Below are 21,935 nucleotides of genomic sequence, written 5' to 3' on the forward strand. Positions count from 1 at the left end.
AAAACTGACATTCACCTTGCTGCAACCTCTTTTCAGGAAGCTATAGAGTGATAAAGTTTCCTCTCAGCCTCCTTTTCTCCAGACTAAGCAGCCCCAGTTCCCTCAGCTGCTCCTCATAAGACTTGTTCTCCAGCCCCTTCACCAGCTTTGTCGCCCTTCTCTGGACACGCTCCAGCACCTCAATGTCTTTCTCGTACTGAGAGGCCCAAAACTGAACACAGTATTTGAGGTGCAGCCTCACCAGTGTTGAGCACAGAGGGACAATCACTTCTCTAGCTCTTCTGGCCAAATTGTGACTGTTACGTTTCTTCGTATATAAAGAATTAATAATCCTTCTCAAGCTCTTTGCTAGATAAGGGTTACAAGTCACAGATGTGATTTAGAACTATTAATGACTGCCTGTTTGAAATAAAACAGATTAAGATAGTTTTTTAAGTAGATTTGGAACTTATTTTTCAGATTACTTACTGATGTGTTTTCCTAACATTGAATGTCAAAGTGCATGTTTCTGATATGCCTGCATTTTTAGAGTTTCCATGCTCTCCTTTGCTTTTGTTTTAGGGAAGCAGTGCATGGGGCTTGTGGATCTGGATCGGGCATGGGCTGCAGAAGAACACAACTACTCTGTCCAAGTTATATCTATGGAGCCAGAGAGTTGTTCTCCAAAGAACAATATGTTTGTGGGCATTCCTACTTAGAGAGTGAAACTCGCATTCGATTTGAAATTGAACATAGATCTTCAAAACATAATGACATCCAGCAAGTACAAACATAGCTGGGAACCAGATATCATGCATCTTGAACCCATTCTATTGGGAAAAGGAAGCAGGACAAAATTCTTCGAAAGCGAACTGCACGCAGAGCATCACAAATCATACTTGTTATGTGTCATTAAGCAACTTTTGGTTCTCTTACTGAGAAGTTTCTGGATCTAACAACTAAGCATGGATGAAATCATATCCATCTGCAAAGATTTAGAAAAAAGTTGGTCTCACTAAAGGAAAGGAGGTTTCCTTTTTAGTAGAGCAGTCTTGGCTGCTTCAAAATTGCATTCATCTTCAAAACTGTGTTTGTGCTCATAAGTGGAGCAGTTATGAGCCGATAATACAGATCACTAGGGGACCAGAAAAGATCATATTTATGGTGTTAGTGATAAAGTCTGTGCAAAAGGTGGCTTGATTTGGCTAAAGAATTCTGTACTACTGTAGATAGATCATTTTTCACAGAAGTTCATGAGAATACTTTGGGCATTGTTCTGCTTATAGAAAAAGGTATTCTAACTTGCCAATCTTTTTAAAAAAGACTTAAAAATTATAAATATTACACAAGAATTCTGTAACCAAGCTTTTGAAAGTGTGTTTAGTTAGAGAAAGCAAACCCTTATTTATCCATTGAATAGATAACAGGAGCTAGTGGTGATATCAGCAAACGGGTGCTTCACTGCTAATTGAAGTGTATTACTTCCCATTCTTAATAAACTTGCTGTCAGAAGAAATTTTTAAGGACAGTTCATGGGTCTATACACATGATCTTCATTGATTTTATATTCAGTTTAAAATTTGAACAAAGTTGCAATTGGGAACTATTTGAAAAGATCAACCGCAGACCTGTTAACTATAAAATGAATATAAATGTTCTTCTATGCTCTGATTAGTAGGCACTTTTCTACCCTAATTTAAAATCCTCTGTTGACAATAACACAATGGATTATAGCTTCTAGTGACATTTTTTTCCTTCATGCTTATGGCTTTCGTATGTGTATGGTTTTGGTATGTTTATGATTTCTGCCATGGATTAAATTAAATATACCTGAAGTTTGGTCAGTGTGAACATACCTTCAGTGCATGTGGCAAACAGAATTACAAACGACAATAGGTGTTGCAGGAAATATTTTATTCTTCATGAAACTTGTATCTCTAGAAGATCTAAATAGTTGGGTTTTTTTAATATGAAGACCGAAGGAAACTGCACGCTTATTTGGAAGCACAAAGGTAAGCAAGTAGGTATGATTTCATAACTTTAGCCTCAGTTCTTCAGTAAGTAATGATATAGTAATTTTTCTGCAACTTTTTATAGTTACAGGAGTAGCTAGAGGTTGGCAGAATACAGAGCAAATATAAACTAAATGGCAATACCAATTGCTTCCAGGGTTTTCTCTTGTACTTGCCCAAAGAGAACTCAGTTGCAGTGCTAAGTGTGAATATTATCAGTGTTGAATTACTTTATTTAGAACTCCAGATACTATGCCTGGAGTGAGTAAATGTCACTTCGCTATCTTTTTGTGCTGAAGGAAGTATTCATTGTTCTGGTTTGGGCTAAAGCAGATCGTATTCTCTGAGTTTTCAGCTAAATCTCTTTCAAAACTTCAGCTCCTGAAGCTACAATTTTTCAGACAGTCGCTGCCTCTAAAAGTGATAAGCCTGATAGTTTCACCAAGCTAACAGGCCACTGATGTGCCGAGGCCACTGCTCACACCTATTCCTATGTAAAGTAAGGCCATCCCAGAGTTGGTGTACAGGGGTTCACACCTGCTGGGAGGAGTGGACAGGAGAGGTGATCCAAGCCTGACCAACAAGGTATTCCATGCTGACACATCATACTCACTATAAAAGCTTAGGGATCATAAGGGTCATCCCTCTTCTTCCATGCCTGTTCAGGGAGGACTTTGTCTCTCTGCTTCTGAATCCATCCACATGTTCATGAATCCAGTTCCCGAGTTCAGCTCCCACCTGCTGCTGAGTCCAACCTAGGCCTTTCCCTGTGCCTGCACTGCAGCGTTGATGGTGATGTATTCTCAGTGTTGGTGGTGATTCCAACTCTGGGGAGTTGGAATTGGTTTTGTGTATTTGTATATATTCTACTATTTTCTTACTAATATTACTGTTTTCTTTTTTTATCGTTATTGTTTCATTGAAGCTGTTTTAGTTTTAGTTTCCAACACATAAGTCTGTCTCATTTCTTGAAAATCTTTTGATGCAGCCCGTGATATGGTTGGCATTCTGGGCTGCAAATGCACCTTGCCATGTCTTGTTGAGTTTCCCATCCACCAGCACCCCTAGGTCTTTCTCTTCAGGGCTACTCTCAATCCATTCTCTGCCCAGCCTATAATTTTGCTTGTAGTTGCCTCAACCCACATGCAGGATCTTGCACTTGGCCTTGTTGAACTTCATGAGTTTTGCACAGGCCCACCTCTCAAGCCTGTGAAGATCCCTGTGGATGGCATCCCTCCAGTGTGTTGACTGAACCACACAGCTTGGTGTCATCAGTAGACTTGCTGAGGGTCATTTGAAAAGGCAATGATAATAAGCAGAAATGTCTTTTAAAATAGCTGTCTTCCTAGGTGATGTGCTTTACCAGTATTTCTCATTGAAAAGAACAGTTAAAAAACTCTGTATCGTCAAGTATGTGCACATACAACTTTATGAGCTTTGAGTAATCCATAGTGAAATAGTACACAGCTGATTTTATAATGGGTTTATATGGATATTACTTTGGCTAGACACCATCAGCTGCAGCTATTTGCTGTCAAGATTTTGGTTTAGGATTAGTCTTTTACCCTTTTATTGAATATATATGTATTTTAAAGAGTATTGAGCTAAAAAAGCATTGCCTAACAAGAGGAAACTGAACAGCTGAAGTGTTGGTTTCAGTCTTGGTGCTTAGTTGTCAGCAGAAAGAAAACCACAATTTTTTTCTTTTAAGGCTGTTCAAGTACTACTTTCAGTGTTTTTGCATGGAAGCATTGGTTTGTGTTATCAAACTCCTGACGTACAATCTCAGTCTAAATCCCTGTAATTTTATTATTATTTTTTTTTAAAGCAAAGGGAAATGCTAGGTATCATACATGTACGTGTTTACATGTCTCATGTCAGAAACATTCGTTACCTGCCTCTTTAATAAAATGAGGAAAGCCCCAGAACTTTCCATGCTCAGACTTATACTGAAACTACCAGGTTATCGTGGTTTCAGTTCAGTAGCTTGTCCTTAGCAACTGAACTTAGCAGCTTATTACAACTTTCATTAAAAGAAATTAAATTTCCTAAGAGAATAATATATTAAGATCAGATGCAAACATTAAAACTGAAACCAAATTAATTTTCCTTTTGCTTGTAGATTTTGTTTACTTAGAAATTAAATGGGTAATGAAGCTTCTCACTCTGTGCTTTTCTCCTCAGAATGAGTTTAAGAAAATACCAGTATTTTCAAGATTCCCGGATAAGCTTTTAGGTAAAGAAGAGTGTTTAGGATAGTTTTATAATAAATCACTCCACTCATTTCTAAGTGAAAACATAACAGTCTTTAAACTTTGTGTGTGTCAAGTGGAATATTTCCCAACCTGTAACTCCAAATCATTTTACTTACATGTTTGAATTTTTCTCATACCATTTTATTTTTAAAGATGCAAGTGGAAATGTTCATTTTATGAAAACTGAGTGATATTATTTGAGTATTCTTGTTAATTAAATAATCACTGAATCTATAAATTAAATTATTGACTATTTCTATGCTTTTTTCCCTTCAGATTGTATTTTAAGTGGTCCTTGACTGACCTTTCTTAAGTCTGCATAGCATCAGCTCTGATTGAGCCCTTGAGAGAGGTTTGCAAAATGATAATTCTATTAATATTGAATATGAATACTAAGTTTAGTGCTAGCCTGTTTTTTTTAAAAAAAAAAGGTGTCCATTATCATTGAGAAATACAAACCTGTTGTGTGAATTGAAATGTCCCTGTATTGCTTTAGCAGTTTTACTGTCACATTCCTTGTGATAAATTTGTCATTCTTCCTTGAGTGAAAGATTTCCCTTGTGCTTTAAGAATTAGAAGAGCACTTACTCAGGATACACAAGGTTGAAATCACAGCTGCACTGAAAATGGCAAGCTCTCCATTGTACTGAGGACAATAGGTTCTCATCCACTGACTTTCAAATCCATGTAACACCACTTCATTTTTGTGTAGTGAGCCACTTCTGTGTTTAGACACCATTGTTGTGGGTGTTTGGAAAGTTTTAAGGGCTTCTATTTTAAAAACATCTGAGTTATTTTCGAATGTAAATACTGATCTTTTTGAGAGTGTTAAATTGATCTTTTCGGACACTGAGAGAGACTTGGCTAATAGAATCTGTAATATCATATTGGAGCAGTGACCTGATGAAAAGCTCTCGAACTCTTTTATCTGTATAAGTCTTGAATGATGGCAGAAATCTTCTACAGTTCTCTAGGTTGCTAGAGTAGACATGCTTGTAGCAGAATGGAAAATGGGCGTGGAATGTAGAGCTAGAATGAAAAATATCTAGGGTGAGCTCTTCATACTTTTCCAGAGAGATGCAGCTGGTAGTTGCCGAGTTGAGCAGATATGCAAGTGAGACAGGTCATGATGTACGTATCCAGGTGTAACAATGCAGTAGTCGTCCAGAGGTGTACCCATGTTTGCCCAATCCAGCAGGAAACGTGTTCATAATGAAGACTTGATTCTTTCAGCACTAGGGAAGCATTTCATCAGCAGATTGTAAAATTCTGGACCTGTATATGGGACAACCATATGTAAGGTGTATTGCAACCCAATTTTGTTGGATTCACTATGAAAATCTGGTCAAACATTTGTGCTACCCAGCAATAAAAATGCACAGATGAACCATCTGCAGAGAAGTACTGTTTCTCACTTAACAAATCTGAAGGCTGACTGATGCTGCTGATGTGGTGACATCATGCTGATGTAATATCATTTGTTCTCCTTTTCAGACTTACTGTATATACACACTTTTTTGCCTCCTGTGGTTTGGTTAGTTCGCAGCAAGTACATTGGAGCACAGAAATAATTATTGCTGATTGTATTACTGCTATTGCTGCTTTTTTTTTTTAAATTATCCTTTCTTTTCAATGGATGTCTTTTTGACTTTGGAATCCATTCATCAACACTAGTGTCCAGTATCCAACATGGTATTTGTATATTGGTGAGGATTGAGTTGCATTTCTTGAAGCCTAGGAGAAATCTCTTCTGTCTGCCTTCAAAATCAGAGTGGAGTTAAATGAGTAGTGGAGTCAGGAGAATCCTACGTATGTGAGAACTAAAATAATGTCAATAATTATGTTGTTATATGTGTGATCATTAAATTTAGATAAACTACCACTTAGTATTTGCAAAAAAAAAAAATATATAAATACAGCATACAGGAAAAAGGCATTTACTTGCCTGTGTTTTCTTTGTATGCTAAAGCCAAAGTATAATTTTAGAAACTGTTCTTAATATTTTTGTGCATTTAATCCATCAAAACCATTAGTTTGCATAAAAAAAATTGTCTACTTTTGTCAGTCATAATTAACTGTAATTTTATCTATTAGTGTGCTTTTATAGCTCCCAATTTTCATGCTTTTCCCTCTCCAATGCTAGTTTTCCAGTGCAGATTGTTACTTTGGTGTGTTTGAACAGCATTCCATGTATATTTTTAATTGTTAATAGCTTTTTCTGAGCATTAAAGTGACAATTTAAAGTCATGCACCGGTGTACCTAATGCTCCCTTTATTCTAATGTATCACTGTTGTAATTTTTAACATTTTTATTAGTATTTGGTTGCTTTTGCTGCATTTAGTTTCATTTAAAATTAGAACTAGAATTTGGGAGTTTTTTAACAAATGTATTTCTGAATATATGAAGAGTGAGTTACTGTACTTCGAACTGCTACCAGTACAGCTGCGTTGTAGCTTGTAGTTCAAACACCTTCAATTATAGCAATGTAGTTCTTATATTCCAGAGAAATGCAAGTGTTTGGTGATGGGTGTAAGAGACAAAGGAAAATCATCTGCCATACATGAAAACAGTAAAGAGGGAAAGGCATATCTAAGGTAAAAGTGCGACAGTAAACTCATCTGTGCCTTGGAATGGAAAACTCAAAAGTTAGCTTTCCTTTATCTCCAGCATTGCGTGTTTTTCTCAGTTTTAGTGTTTTTAATTTATATTTCTGTAATTTTGTTCACTCCCAAATATGTCAAAGGCCTTGGTGTAACTCTTGTTACAGGAACAATTAGGGACTGATATGCCAGAACAAATGTTCCTAAAAAGATGCAGTTAAGAAAAAGGAGAGAAAACTTTTGCAGTTTTAGAGCTTGCATGGGGACTAGATACCTGTTTCTTTAGCAGGCTACAAAGTTAGATGGAAATTATAGACTTATGAGTTTTGAGGGCTTCTGAGACATCTTGCTCTGTGGATTTTCCCAGGGATGGAAGTGAGGGTGACCTGCATATAGTTCCCTGTGGTATCCTTGCTGTAAGATTTACCTTTCTGAAATCATTAGGCAACATCCGCAGGCTTCACAACCCTTTAAAGACAACAGAGAGAAGCCTCATGATGATGCCAGCCAGCTCTCCCAGTACTCCCCAGTGTGTCCTATCTACTCCTATGGACTTGTATCAGTTAGAGAACAGCGACTAAGTCGGGGGAACAGTCTGTGGCCATGGTATGGTGGGAAATGTTAAATGTGGAGGAAATGGGTAAGTTTTCTCACTTATAAAACAAATATGAATAAGTCTAAAATTCACTTTAAATTCACTCATTACAAAAAAAAAAAAAAAAAAAGCCACACAGTAACTACTCCACTGAGGAACATCTGACTTTTATCAGTGATTTAACCTAATATTTTCAAGACAGCCAGCGCACTTTTGGTACAGGCATGTGGAGAGGAGCAGTGGGGTGTAAATGCAGAGAGGGAAGGGTGAGTTGAATGAAGGATGGTTATTTGAGATACTGCAGCTGTGGAATTCACTCCCTCTAGCAATTTTGTTTCACTACACCCCTTCCATGTTTGTAGAGATGTTTTTCATCTGGTATTTCCTGGACTGTGGACCATTTTTGACTTATCTATGGCTGTTTGAATCGTTAGATGGCAAAAGCTGCTTATGTGGTTTTTTTTGATAAGCCAACCTACTATTTCGTTGCATTTGGTCCATATAAAACCATGTACTAAAACACAAGCATAAGGTGAATAAAATCATACAAAGAATCCTCTTGGTTTGCAAAGAAAATACAAAAGTGGTGGTCTGGGATAACATAACCAACTGCGTGTAGAGCTCTGGGGGTGCCAGTAAGCTGCCAAACTTCAAGGTGAATGATTGTGTTTATAACGTGCCTGTTTCTTTGTGACATCTGTATTTAGCCAGTGGAATTCCCCATGACAAATTATCACTGAGCCAGGCTTTAGGTCAGGGTTTTAAATAGAAGTGTTTTTTTAAATAAGGATAATGAAGTTATCCATAGTTAAAATAGATGATCAGGAAGGATCATGGGAGTGGAAGCCTCATGTTTTAGGACTTAGGCCAAGAACTTTGAGCCTATTGCTGTTAATTAAAAAAATTGCTGCTCCTTTCTGAGAGGCCTCCAGTCTGGACCAGATTGGAAGCCAGAAGAATCAGAGTTCTAACTCGCTGTTGCAAATCCCAGGCACCTTCCTTTAATTAAGATCTGCAGTGGCTGACTTCTTAAAATTAACCTTTATTTGGTTTTATTCTTCAACTACTAGAAGGCAGTTGAACTGCACAGCTTTTGGTTATGATTTTTTTTGTCCAGCTAACATTCTTTTTCATGTACTTCAGCATAAACTGTAGATTTCTTTCATGAATAGATACCTATTTTCATATCCCTGCTGTGTTACAGTTCCTGAGCTGTAATACTCATATATGGCTGTGGTTCAATATAAGCTTAGATCGTGACATAATGGGCTTGTAATAACTCCTGGTGTATTTTATTGACATTGCTTTCTTAAACAAAATCACATCAGCTGTCGACTATGCATGTTGCCTAAGATGCCAGTAGTTATAGTAGGTGTGTGTAATTTTGTGCATTGCTTTTGCATGCTTTTAGCTAATTTTGTAGAAATAGCTAGTGTTTGGCGCCCATGAAGGTTGTTTTTATTCATCTGGCATGTTCCCATTCAAATACCCATTTAATGCGGTCACCAACTACAGAAATAGTTAAACAATACTGTAAATGGACATGTTTTCTTTGTTGGGATCATTGCTGACACACTGAATTCTTCTCATTAAGTAATTTGACCACAATCATTGCTCTCCTTTGGAAAAAGAAGAGGAAAAAGCTCTAGCAAATAGATTTTCTCTCAGTTTTCATATTTGCAGTGCTTATATAGGGGGATATAATTAGAATTTCGGGATAAATCACACAAAGTATTGGATGAAAATCAAGGCTAAAATAAACATTCAATTCCTCTCTTTTATATTTGACCATTACACACAAACATTTGGTTATAAATAGATACTTCATCCATGTTGGAGTAACATTTCATGTTCAAAGTAGAATTCTGGAGAAGAAAATACTTCTTAAAGTATTTTAAACCAATTATGCAATATAAAACCTTCAATTAGTTTATGAATCTTTATTACAACTGGATTACTATGATGTGCTCCATAATAAATACCAAAAAGCCCTCTAAAGTAAAACAAGTTCCAGCTGAATAATCCGTACTGAGAGAATTTGCAACTGCAGTTGTTTTTACCTCCTGATAACCACATTAGCAGGATATCTACATACAATCAGTATACACAATAGGTACCATTACAAGAATAAATACCATTGACATGTATACTGGACATATATAATCTAATCAATTTTATATTAGCACTTGAAAGAAGTGAGAGCATTCAGGTTCTGAGGATAACATGGCACCATTCTGCGTCTACCATCCTTATTCAGAATTTGCTGCTTTATGTAGAGATTACTAGAAAGTATAGTTATAAAAATCTTCAGCATAGTTATAACCCTAAAAACAGAGACATACACATGCAGAAAATTACTATGACTTAATACCTACCTTCATCTACAGAGAAGAGTCAACACAGCGCAGAAAGCAGTATGACAAAGTATTTAGCTATTGCTCTCAAGCCGTTTTTGAACAGTAACCCTTCATTCCTATGTGATCAAGCCTACTAGACTCAAACCTTACTTGAAGCACGGCAGGTTTTCTGTAAGTGCTCTCTGGCTCTCCTAATTGTGTGCGCCTTCCACACATTGAGAAGTATTAGAAAGTACCTTTCTTTACTCAGTAATTTTCTGGTTTGAACCAAGAGAATCAAAGCTGAAGTTGACACCCATGAGCTGAATAAGAAGAAATGACTAAAAGCAGAAAGTACTAGAAGGTGCTAGTTTAATTCTAAGCTGTGCTCCAGATGCTGTTGTGCTGTCAGTGTACGAAGAGTGAGAAAATCAGTCAGGCTTCAAAGTGCAAGAGGACTCTATAGGTTTCTATGACTTGTCTGCTTAATGAAACACATCCCTACATTCAGTGTTCTTTGGGCTTGCGTATGATGTAGGGCGTTGCCCTACAAGTGTGCACACCTAACTTTTATTCCTGTCAGTAATGCTATCAATGTTGGGGAAGTGATTCATAAACTAAATTAACTAGAAGTTCAGTACAGCTAGGTTTGGGTTCAAGTATTTGTTGGTTTAAATCCCTACATCACAAGCTTTGTTGGAGCCAAGAACCAGAGATTACCATCTTTAATGTCATTTACATTACAAATAAATCTAATCCTTTCAGTGGACTTCATTTTATTTCTTCCTGATTTAACGCGTTTAAAATGTATTCCTTGTTCCTCATATGATCGTTGCCTTTCGTTTCAGTAAAAGTAGAAACTGAGTACTATGCAGGCTCAACAATCTAATTTTCTGATGGGCAGTTGACATCCTTGAACTGAACTCAAAGGAAAAATGACACCTCATTTATCTGGATACTTTCTGTATTTGAGAGCTGACAGTTTGTCAGTTTACAGGTGAAACTTTTACACTGGCCAGATTATTGCAAAATATTTTAGAGTAGTTCAGGCTATAGTACTTGGAAGAAGGTAGAGGTTTTAACAGACACTTTCCTGTCTGTCTTTTCAACTCTTAAAACTTCCCCTACTTGACCAAGCATAATTACCAGTCATGGTTATTTGCATACTAGAACTGAAAAGACAGGAATAAAAGGTACTTTCTGAAATATGATGGGAACCAGCTTTTATCTCTTTTTTCCTAGTTCCGTTTTCTGTCTCTCTGTCTGTAGAACTGTTCATTTATTCTGTCATTAATTCTGTTAACTGTGCTTTCTGCTATTTAAAGCTCTACAAGGCCCTTTAGAATTTGAACTGTTTTCCATTTGTCCTAGAATGTTTTGATAGGGCCTACAAACCAGTTTTTAAAATTGTCAACAGATTTTCTCCAGTCTCTTTCTTAGGTTTCCCCCTCTCCTTTCATGCTAGCCATAACAATTTGGTTTCTATATCTGAAGTTTTCTCGCTTTTCCTTGCGCAGAGTATCATCATTACTGATGGAAAAATCTTCTAGTTTGGTGCTAGCCAGAACTGTTGCGTTTAACTACCTTTTGAAAATTGCAGTTCAGGAGCAATCTCATTTATTTCAACAGTTGTGTTGAAAAAACAGGCATGTGTCAAATTATATTTTAAAACAGAATTCCAAATTTATTGTCTCCTCTCAAAAGATACCAATGAAAATTCATAGTTGTCTTTAGAAGTGTTATTTGGTCTTACTTACTGGTTTTGAATATTCAAATTGAAGAAGAAACAGTACAAAGTAAAATTGAATGTTACTGCATTGTTTTAGCAGAATATAGAAGAATCATTAACTGTCTCCAGAAACCTGTAGATAACCCTGAAATTGCTTAATTTCCTCTCATACTGAGCACTTAAACCCATCTTAAATCTTTTCCATCCTTTTGTTTCTCGTAATATATTCTGAAGACGTGAATTTCATGCATGTTTTAGTCTCTCAAATCCTACCTAATGAAAACCACAAACAAAACCTGTAATGCTGAAAGGCATTAGAAGGCTCACAAGCAGCTGTCTGTGCAATAGTCATCATACCGGTCACATGCTTTGCTTGACTGTTACTACACTACTATGAAATCTTTTTCGTTTTTTACTTAAAATATACAAAAATTTTCTTGGTATAAATCATTAGTTTCACATAGATCAGTGCTTGGTCCAGTTTTATTTAACATCTTCATCAATGACGTGGATGATGGGGCACAGTACACCCTCAGCAAGGTTGCTGGTGGCACAAAAATGGGAGGGGTGGCTGATAGGGTCACACTGCCATCCAGAGGGATGTTGGCATGCCGGAGCGATGGGCTCACAAGAACCTCATGCAAAGAAAGTGTGAAGTCTTGCACCTGGAGAGGAATGACCCCACGCACTATGTGCTGGCAGCTGGCTGGCTGGGAAGCACCTTTGCTGAAATGAGCCTGGGAGTGCTGGTGGACACCAGGCTGAACGTGAGCCAGAAATGTGCCCTTGCTGCAAAGGCAGCTAACAGTATCCTGGGCTGCACTAGGAATGTTGACAGCAGGTTAAAGGAAGTGATCCTTTCCCTCTATTCAGCACTGGTATGGACAAACCTGGAATGCTATGTCCAGTTCTGGTCTCTCCAGTACAAGGAGAGATACAAAGTTGGTGGTGACAGTCCAGCAAAGGGTCACTAAGGTGATTAAGGGACAACAGCATCTCTCCTATGAGGAAAGGCGGAGAGAGCTGGGGCTATTTAGCTTGGGGAGGAGAAGGCTTTAGGGAATTTCATCAATGTGGACACATATCTGAAAGGAAGGTATAAGGAAGATGGAGACAGGTGCTTTTCAGTGGTGTGCAACAAGATGAGACAAGAAGCGATGGACACAAGCAGGAGATTCCATCTGAACCACAAGGAAAGAGTTTTTCAGGGTAAGGACGACTGAGCACCAGCATGGTTTGCCCACAGACTTTGTGGATTCTCTATCCTTGAAGTTATTAAAAAGCTGCCTGGACATGGTGCTGGGCAACTAGCTGTAGGTGACCCTGCTTCAGGAGGGGGTTTGGACCAGATGACCTGCAGACATCCTTCCAGTGTCAGCTGTTCTGTGAAACAGCAATAGAAATAATTGGCTGTCCACAGTGTTTTAACTTCAGAAAGTTCTTTAGGAGATTGCAATTATATAGAATTGAACAGTGGAGCTGGGTCAACAGGATCATAACTATATGAAAACTCTCCTTCAGAGCACCTATAGTAGGTTTTCCTGCCTACTATTCCCCCTTGTTATCTCAGAATGCACTAGGAATTTTCTGTATGTCAAAACAAGATAGAAATACGTAATTTAATCAATTAGACAAGCCCATATTCCCCTTGAGAATCACAATTTAAGCTCAATTATATAAATAATTCTAGGTCAATTTATCAGCAACCCGTAGTAGAGGATCCATCTCACACAACTATAGCTCAGCTCAGGCGAGCAGAGATACAGCACCTGAAACGAAATGAAACAGATGGAAGATTCAGGATGCAGAGTGATTTATATCTTTTGATATAATTTGTTCCTTCTTTGCCAGAATTTGTGTAGCAATTCAGGTTCAGTATGAAAAAAAAAAAAACAAACACAACAATATAAAGAATCATTTTTCTCTGGCAAGTCATTGCCATAATTTATAATTTATATAGGTAGTCTGGGTAGAATACTTGTATCAATATATGGACCTCCAACTTTTTTTCTGTCTGATACAGGCAACGAGCCCAAGGCATGGGGAAAAGCAAAGTTACAAACTGTGTGATAGTCAGGGCTGATATTGTAGGCTACTGTAAGTAATTTCTTCCTGGTTCTCCGTCTCCCAGTGTATTTCTTGCTTAGGAGTGTATTTTCATGAGCAGAAACAACTGAATCCATGCCACACCAGATTATTTGCTTCTTTTATCCTAAAGACAATTCTGGTAACTTTTCAGGCTGATTTATGGCTATTTCTTATATGTTAAAATTCTTATGTAGTCCAGGAAGTCCTAGCTTGCAGTCTGGGCTCATGAATGAGGGCACTCACAGAAAGCCCATAATTATTTCAGGTGCTATACAGAACAGTTGGCCTGCTTGATTCAAATTGGTTTACAATAGAACTGTGGTTGAGAACATGTCTTCATGGAGATCTCTTCTGTTAATGTTGCTTTTTTCTCTTTTAAAGTTATAGCAGAAAGAGTGAGGTTAAGTTTGGTTTTGGCCCATGTATTTGTGGGTTTTTTGTTCTTAACAGCTTTTTTTTATAATTATCCTCTCTATGGCATACGTGACTCTTTTCCTGTTTTGTTTTCTTTATATTTTCTTTTAGTTATAGATCATAATCTGCTGACTTGATTTTTGCTTTGTTTTTTTTTTTTTAAAGAAACTGTCATCAGCCCTTAATGTTGTAGAACAAAAAGGTCTTATGCGTTTCTTGACCGTGAAAAGACAGTACACTGTTGATTCTGATTGTTGCTGAGTATGCATATACTTGTAGTGCTATGTAAGTATATTTCTTTAGTAATTTCCACTCAGGCTAAATGTCTTGCTTGTGCATCAGTTCTGATCTCTTCGTTCTGACTGCTAAGTGCGTGTGCCTGTAGCTCATGGAGATGGTAACAAATTAGATGACTATGTATTAGTGATGTATAGGACTGTTTTCTTGTGCTCAAGCATTTGGTTTCCTGAGGAAAGGAGACAGCATGGGACACTGGCTGCACAGTGTAAAACGACATGAAGAGCTGTAGTACAATCTGCAAAACACGTGCCATAAAGCCATAGGAGTGGTTTTGGGCTCACTATTGTACTATTGGAACAGTAGGACCTTTCTAAGATTATGTGGCAAATGCTGTTACAGAAGCGTGACTAAGCCAGGCTCCTCCAGAGGAAACTTAGCCCTGCCTCCTTCTCATCGAACCCAGCTGGTTTGTTGTGAGGCTTTCCCAAAGGCTGACTGAACTAGTGCGGTGAATAAGGAGAGCTAACTGCTTGAAACAACCTGGAGTAGATCACAATGATGTTAATGTGTTGTTGGAGGCATTATGTTCAATGCTGACAGTCTGATTGCATAGAACAGTCACTAATTCAACAAGTTCCTAAAATTTTCTTCTCTTTCTCCCTTTCCCAGACAGCGTCAGAGGCTATGCCCATGTTTTCCTGCTCAATCTGTGAAGGCATTCACAATTGTTTCACTCACATGTGGAACTCATCCCAGTTCCACGCTGTTCCCTGCCTGCAAGTGGGGATCAATGCGGTGTAGTTTCTGGTCCTGTCCACAAAAAAAATTCTTAAGCCCATGTTTTCCAACAGTTGCATCTATTTCATTGCTGGCATCACTGAGAGGTGCAGGATGTGCAAGGTTGGGGTCAGTGCAGGGGGTTTAGCCCCATTTTTTGAAGTTGTTTATGCTATCCCTCACCACCCTGCTGAAGATGTCTTTTACATCAGTTGCAGATTTTTCTGCATTCAATGATTACGTTGCAAATGAGGTGAAGTTGACTGTCTCCCTAATTAACAGGGTAATGTTAAATTTGGAGGATTACCATTCTGAACTCCTTATGCAAGTTACCTTTGGAAAAAAAATTGATAACATGAACAGTTAGAAACCTGTTTAAAAGACATGCAGAAGGGAAAATGAAAAATTACTCGGCTTTAAAGGGTAAACTATTGTTTATTTACAGGGCAAAATAAATTCTATATACTGTAATAAAATGCAGGAAACTTCAACACAAATACCACTCGTAGTTTTTAAAGAAGGATCAAGTGTGTGTGGAAAAAGCAGAAAACCAACAAATTAATTTGGAAGACCTGATGTAGAGAAAGCATTTGGAAACTTTGGCATCAGTGTTTCTAAGTGACAGTGTTAATCTGTTCAGAAGGTACTTTGATACTACAGTGTCTGGTAGTTTTGATGACTTTCTTACCCTTTCAACTAGATTTACTAAAAGGGAGGGGAATACCAAGATCGATTTAGCTGATTGAATTGCTGGATTTTCTTGATGCCTCACAGTGTTCTCCTTAATGTGGCACTGACAGAGATTGATACCTACCATATGATGAAGATATTATTTCCTCATTGCATACTACTTTTAAATATACTGTATATAAAGTTGGTGGAAAAGCAGAATTGCATAGCCCCAGAGGGAAACTAATGACACTGAAAGTATCATAGGTAATTCGGTCTTGAATTCTTTTCTTCTGTTCCATTCTGCAGTAAGTATACATGTTACATTAGCTACACAAATGCAGAATATGATCATGCTTTCCATTAACTACAAATCAAGTGGTTTTTGCACATAGCATAGTGTGATTTAGTGACTTGGTATTGGTAGTGATTGGTGTGGTATTAGCGGTTAACTTGCTTAGTCTCAATGAGGGTGAAATACTTAGAAAGGACCCGAAAGGATGGATTTGTGGTTTAAGTACGAAATTGGAAAACAAGAGATTTGTTTCTGGTTTGATGACAGATGATTTGATTTGTGGAAAAATAATTTTCTGTTCCTTAATTTCTGCTTATGTTACTGAGAGTTACAAAAAGTATTGCCTGATTCTGCTGAATAGAGGACTTTAGACACGTTACAAATATTAATGATTTAAGACAACAAGGAGGAGGTTAATATTAAAAAAGCGTGCTTGAATGAAGTTACTCATTTAATGCCTCTCTCAAACAGAAGTTACCTGACAGTAGATTGCCCTGAAAGCAGTATCTTTTACTGGTGTGATTATATTAAATTCATAGCTACCTGTAACAATGAAGATATATTTTAAAGTTGTTTCTGTGTGATATCTGTCATATCTACCATTGTCTATCATCTACCATATCTACCAATATCTGTCAGCCTAACACCCACAAATAACATATTTTCTCTCTTTTTTACTTAATATGCCCTGTCCAGTTGATGCCAGAGAGTATTCCAGAAATTATTTTCTCTCAGAAATAGTTATAGCCACAAAGAGTGTATTAGAAACCTGTATTTAGCCCTGCAGCCAAAGTTTTAAACACTGAGACCGATGGGCACAGTCTACCCTAAGTGAATAAGTATTATTGTCCAGAAGGAACAGGTCCCACACATACAAGAAAGTTCATTTCACTTGAGAAAAGTATAAGGAAGCTTTATTTCAATAGAACTGAGTTTCCTGTTGTTTAAATTGTTTGGGGTTTTTTTAGCTGATATTGCTTGTATTACCATATTGTAATAGCATATTGTATTGTATGGCTTGTATTACCAGTTACATATATTGCTGGTGGCATTGGTTCCTTAATGGAGCTGTATTTTTTTGGGAGGCGAGGAGATACAAGTACTATACTGAACAATATATTGAACACAATCCTGCATGTGTTGTGTAATTGCACTGAGCCAGACATCACTCTGTCCCTTTTGTGATCCCAGAAGCAGCAGTTGTTATCACCACCCTTGCCCTCACTGCAGCAGGTTAGCAAGCCCTGCTCTTTAGGGCATTTCTTCACTCTCTGCCACCTTATAACAAAAAGTCAGTTTTGTCTGCAGTCTTATGTGCCCTTATCGCTTACGGCGTAGAACACAGTGATAGGATATATAACTAGGGCTTCATCCCCTGGGAAATTCTAGATGATTCAGAACCTAGTGGGCTTTCTGGTGTCACAGGCAATTGTCAGTATTTTAGACTCCTCCTTCGCTCTCACAGTATCTTAACACAAAGTATCTTAACAAATTTAGGGTCTCGGAAGAGTGAAAGTCTGAGATGAGGATCATGGCTGATAATGTGGCTTCTTTGGCACAAAGTATATAAAGATATTTATATGGGGATGCAGAAGAGTAAAATAAGCATGGTGGGAAGAGTCAAGATGTTCGCATAAAATAAATACCTTTTCAGGAAAAGTTTACGTTTCTATTTGGGATTCCTATGTGCATTCCTATGTGTTGACTTTTTCATACACAAGGGTACAGCATTGCTGTTCAAAGTACTATGGCTTTCTCGTGTTCCTGCTTCAGTGTTGCTAATTTGCAGCGAAAAACCTGACTATCATGTTGCACTCAACCAAGTGTCTTATTAGTGACTTTGAAAAAGCTTTCTTGGACACTTATTCTTCTGTCCCTCTTCCACTTCATCCTGTGCTTGTTAGCGGGGTATTGCTAGTCATCTGAGTCCTTGATGCCCTGCTGCTGGACTGTTAGTGCTCACGTCTTGCTGAACATCAGGTCAGCCCACGCTCTGGCTTCAACAGTTGCCAGGCTTTCATGCTGTTCCACTAAACATAAGGCACCAAAGTGCTGTTAGGAATAATAAAATCATATAGTGGTTTGGCTTGGAAGGAACCTTAAATATCATCCAACTCCTGCCATGGGCAGGGACACCTTTCACTCAATCATGTTGCTCAAAGCCTCGTCCAACCTGGCCTTGAACATCTCCAGTGATGAGATATCTATTACGTCTCTGGGCAACCTGTTCGTCTCTCACCACCCTCACAGCAAATACATCCAATAACTTCTCCATCCCCACCCTCTATGTATTACCTTGATGCACACCCATAAAGCAACAGGGTATGGAAGACAGCTTTATACACCTTTAAACTGTCGAGAGATTTGTTTGTTTGCCAGCTCACTTAGTAATCCTTCTAGTGTCCTGGATATGAGAAACTGCCTTATTAAGGAAACTCCACTGGCATTGATAAAGCATTGCCAAAATAAATGAACTCGTAAATGGCAGGATGTTCAGTCCCCTTGATGGGTATGGAAGTGAAATATGTGATCTTCCAGAGCCTGGTTAACTGTTTTTTTCAGGCTGATGTTCCAAAACAAATTATGAAGGCAGCAGAAGTTAACCAAGAGCAGACAGTCTTAATTGGAGTAGGCACCGCGTCTGACCAGCACGCTAGTGTTAACATACAAGAGTGCCAAACAGGCTGCTGAGGAAATCTTAAAGTGCGGTCTGGAGTGATTAAATGATCTTATTATCATTTGAGAACATACATGCTTTAAAGGAGCAGTGTGTGCTGTAAAGTCGCTGTGTACAAAAGTACCACCATGCAGCACTGCAGGAAAAGAATTGATTTTACAACACGTCCCTCTGGACATCAGAGGGAAAGTGTCAGGTTGCCCTAGACTTGAATTCATAGTGAAGTTCAAATGTTGCTTTTGGCATCTGTGCTGAACTTGGCTGCAGTGTAAATTTGTGGACACTTTCTTTCTACAAACTGGTAGATGCTGTTACCAGAGAGAAATCCCCGTGGTTATCACAAATACGATTTCTCCCCTTGTGTCCATAAAATCTTGACAGTGAATTCATTCTGCAAGGTCTGTTATCCCACAGCACACATCCAAGTCAACAACAAAAAAAAAAAAAAAAGTGATCAATTGGTCAAGAGCTAGAAATCAGCTCTATATTTCACCAAGAATCTAATCTGAGCCAGATGTTCTCCTCTCTTTCCCAAATGCTGCTGTGTAGTTTTCACTATTCGGCTATCAGCATCTCACATAATGAAAGGAACCTCGTTTAGTCCTCGGTGCAGTTTTTATACCTCAGTCCTCTATGGGGGCTTGTTTGTTATCTAAACAGAAGGAATGAGCACCTTGCAGAATTGATTTTACAGCTGTTTTTTCTCTGAGTCTGAAAGGTGCTGGGTTGAGGCTGTGGACAGAAAGCTTAGCGTGAGGAACGTATGGTCCTGAAAAGATGACAGAGGTGAGAAGGAACACTGAGGGAGCTTTCTGCTGGAAACTTGAGCAGAAAACCACTTGGGAAGGGCGTAATTTTTGAACGCCACTGGCATAATTTGTATTGTGCAAAAAGTAGTTACCTTTGTCTGGTGCTACTTGGATTATCTGTGAAGCGTTTTGAAGGTGGAAAATGCTCTGTATGTGACTACCAGCTCAAATCTGAAGCCTGAAATTGTGTTTGGCATCTAAATGCTCCCTCAACGAACCACAGAATCATAGAATAGTTAGGGTTGGATGATCATTTAGTTTAATGATCATTTAGTTCCAACTCCCCTGCCATGGGTTCAGTTTTGTGTTGCAGCACAACCCAGAAAATCTTCGTTTTCCTGCTTCTAAGCTGCAGCCAAACCCTTAAGAAGAGCTGATGAGATTTTAGCTTTGATTTGGGCACAAATAAACCAGTGCTGCAACCAGGCTGTTGGCCACGTCTGCCTGTAATCAGGGGGATCTGGGAGCCGCGCAGACCCTAAACTGGTGACAGGCTGTTATTAGAAGCGTCCTTCAGTCAGTCCCGAGAGTTGTGGTTCATAGAAACAAACCAAAAATGTATTTTTAGCGTGTTACTATGGAGCCGGGAAGCTGTCGGTCACGGTGCCGGGATGCCCTTTACACGCATCGGTCATGTTTAAGCGTTTCGCTCTTTTGTTCTGGACAAGGGCTGGAACACACCGTGTCCTAAGTGCCAACATCTGAGAGCTATTAATAGGGATGTCTGAGCCAGAGGAAAAAAAACACGTACACCTTGTAATTCTTTGGAAAAGCTTGAGCCTGGGAGAAGTTTGGTTGGCAGAAGGAGGCTGGCGGGTTTGGATGCGGGCTTCGCCGGCGGCGCGGCTGCAGGATCGCTCGCCACCCCCCCGCTCGCCCCTCTGGGTCCCCGGGAGGAGCCGCTTCCCAGGGGCTCCCGCAGCGGGGCGGGCGCTGCCGCTCCCCGCACGGCGCCTCCTCCGCCCGCCGGCAGCCACGGGGCTCGCCCGGGCGGTCGCGGCTCGGCAGCCCCGCGGCCATGGAGCTCTGCCTGCGGCTGCTGCTGCCCGCCTGCCTCGCCCTGCCGGCCGCCGGCCTCGCCAGCAGGTAGGAGCCGCCGGCAGCGGCAGAGGGGAGCGGGGCTGCCTTCCCCGGGCTGCGGGGAGCCGGTGCTTCTCATGGCCGGGGAAACAGCAGAGCTGCCGCGGGCTGGGGAGAAGGCAAGGGCTTCGTCAGGCTGGGGGGAGCCGGTGATTCCCCGGCTGGGAATCCAGTGCTTCCTCGGGCTGGGGAATCAGTGCTTCAGTGCTTCCTCTGGCCGGGAAGAAGCCGGTGCTTCCTCGGGCTGAGAAGTCGTTACTTTCTCGTACTGGGAACCCAGTGCTTCCTCGGGCCGGGAAGAAGCCGGTGCTTCCTCGGGCAGGGGAGAAATGAGAGCTTCCTCGGGCTGTGGGGAAGACAGTGATTCCCCGGGCTGAGAATCCAGTGCTTCCTCGGGTTGGAAAGGATCAGTGCTTCCTCAGGCGGGGGTGCAGCCGGTGCTTCCTTGGGTTGGGAAGTCATTACTTTCTCTTACTGGGAACCCAATGCTTCCTTAGGCTGGGAAGTCTATGCTTCCTCGGGCCAGGAAGAAGTCAGTGCTTCCTCGCGCAGGAAAGAAGCCAATGCTTCCTCGGGCAGGGAAGCTGGAGCTTCCTCGGGCTGGGGAGAAGCCAGTGCTTCCTCAGGCAGGGAAGCTGGTGCTACTTCGGGCTGGGAACAAGTCAATGCTTCCTCGGGCAGGGAAGAAGTCAGTGCTTCCTCAGGCAGGGGAGAAGTCAGTGCTTCCTCAGGCAGAGAGGAAATTAAAGCTTCCTTGGGCAGGGAAGTCAGTGCTTCAGTGCTTCCTCCAGCCAGGAAGAAGCCGGTCCTTCCTCAGGCAAGGGAGAAGCCAGTGCTTCCTCACGCTGGGAAGAATTGCTTCCTTGGGCAAGGGAGAAGCCGGTGCTTCCTAGGGCAAGGGATAAGTCAGTGCTTCCTCAGGCTAGGAAGCTGGTGGTTTCTCAGCCCAGGAAGAAGTCAATGCTTCCTCAGGCTGAGGGGGAGAAACTGATGCTTCCTCGGGCTCAGAAGTCAATGCTTCAGTGCTTCCTCCAGGCAGGAATAAGCCAGTGCTTCCTTGGGCAAGGGAGAAGTCCATGCTTCCTCAGGCTGGGAAGCCAGTGTTTCCTCAGGCCGGGAAGAAGCCAATGCTTCCTTGGGCTGGGAAGCCGGTGCTTCCTTGGACTGGGAAGTCCATGCATCTTCAGGCAGGAAAGTCAGTGCTTCAGTGCTTCCTTGGGCCAGGAGGAAGCCAATGCTTCCTTGGATTGGGAAGTCAGTGTTTCAGTGCTTCTTTGGGCTTGGAAGAACCAATGCTTGCTTGGGCTGGTCAGAGCCTCTGCGAGGAGAGCGGAGGGAGCCCGGGCTCTCCCAGGGTGGGCAGAGGGGCTCCAAGCTGT

At 40.3% G+C, this 21,935-nt stretch overlaps 2 protein-coding genes across 9 annotated transcripts in view; both read left to right on the forward strand.

The window, feature by feature from the left end:
• The window catches only part of GSTCD (glutathione S-transferase C-terminal domain containing), a 74,289-nt gene extending 66,858 nt beyond the window's left edge, over positions 1-7,431 (forward strand). For 2 of the 3 annotated variants that reach the window (XM_054065652.1, XM_054065653.1), the window contains one exon: positions 562-7,431. In XM_054065652.1, the coding sequence (XP_053921627.1) occupies positions 562-698 (137 nt within the window). In that variant the 3' untranslated portion in view covers positions 699-7,431. The remainder of the gene's footprint in view (positions 1-561) is intronic. The other variant, XM_054065651.1, reaches the window with a different exon arrangement.
• Positions 7,432-20,263: 12,832 nt separating this feature from the next.
• The window catches only part of NPNT (nephronectin), a 53,881-nt gene continuing 52,209 nt past the window's right edge, over positions 20,264-21,935 (forward strand). For 2 of the 6 annotated variants that reach the window (XM_054065645.1, XM_054065649.1), the window contains exon 1: positions 20,287-20,562. In XM_054065645.1, coding sequence (XP_053921620.1) covers positions 20,495-20,562 — 68 coding nt within the window. In that variant the 5' untranslated portion in view covers positions 20,287-20,494. Of the gene's footprint in view, positions 20,563-21,935 lie in introns of all 6 variants that reach the window. The other 4 variants (XM_054065646.1, XM_054065647.1, XM_054065648.1 and 1 more) reach the window with 4 other exon arrangements.

This window comes from Cuculus canorus, chromosome 4 (assembly GCF_017976375.1).
Source record: "Cuculus canorus isolate bCucCan1 chromosome 4, bCucCan1.pri, whole genome shotgun sequence".
In the NCBI taxonomy this organism is placed as follows: domain Eukaryota; kingdom Metazoa; phylum Chordata; class Aves; order Cuculiformes; family Cuculidae; genus Cuculus; species Cuculus canorus.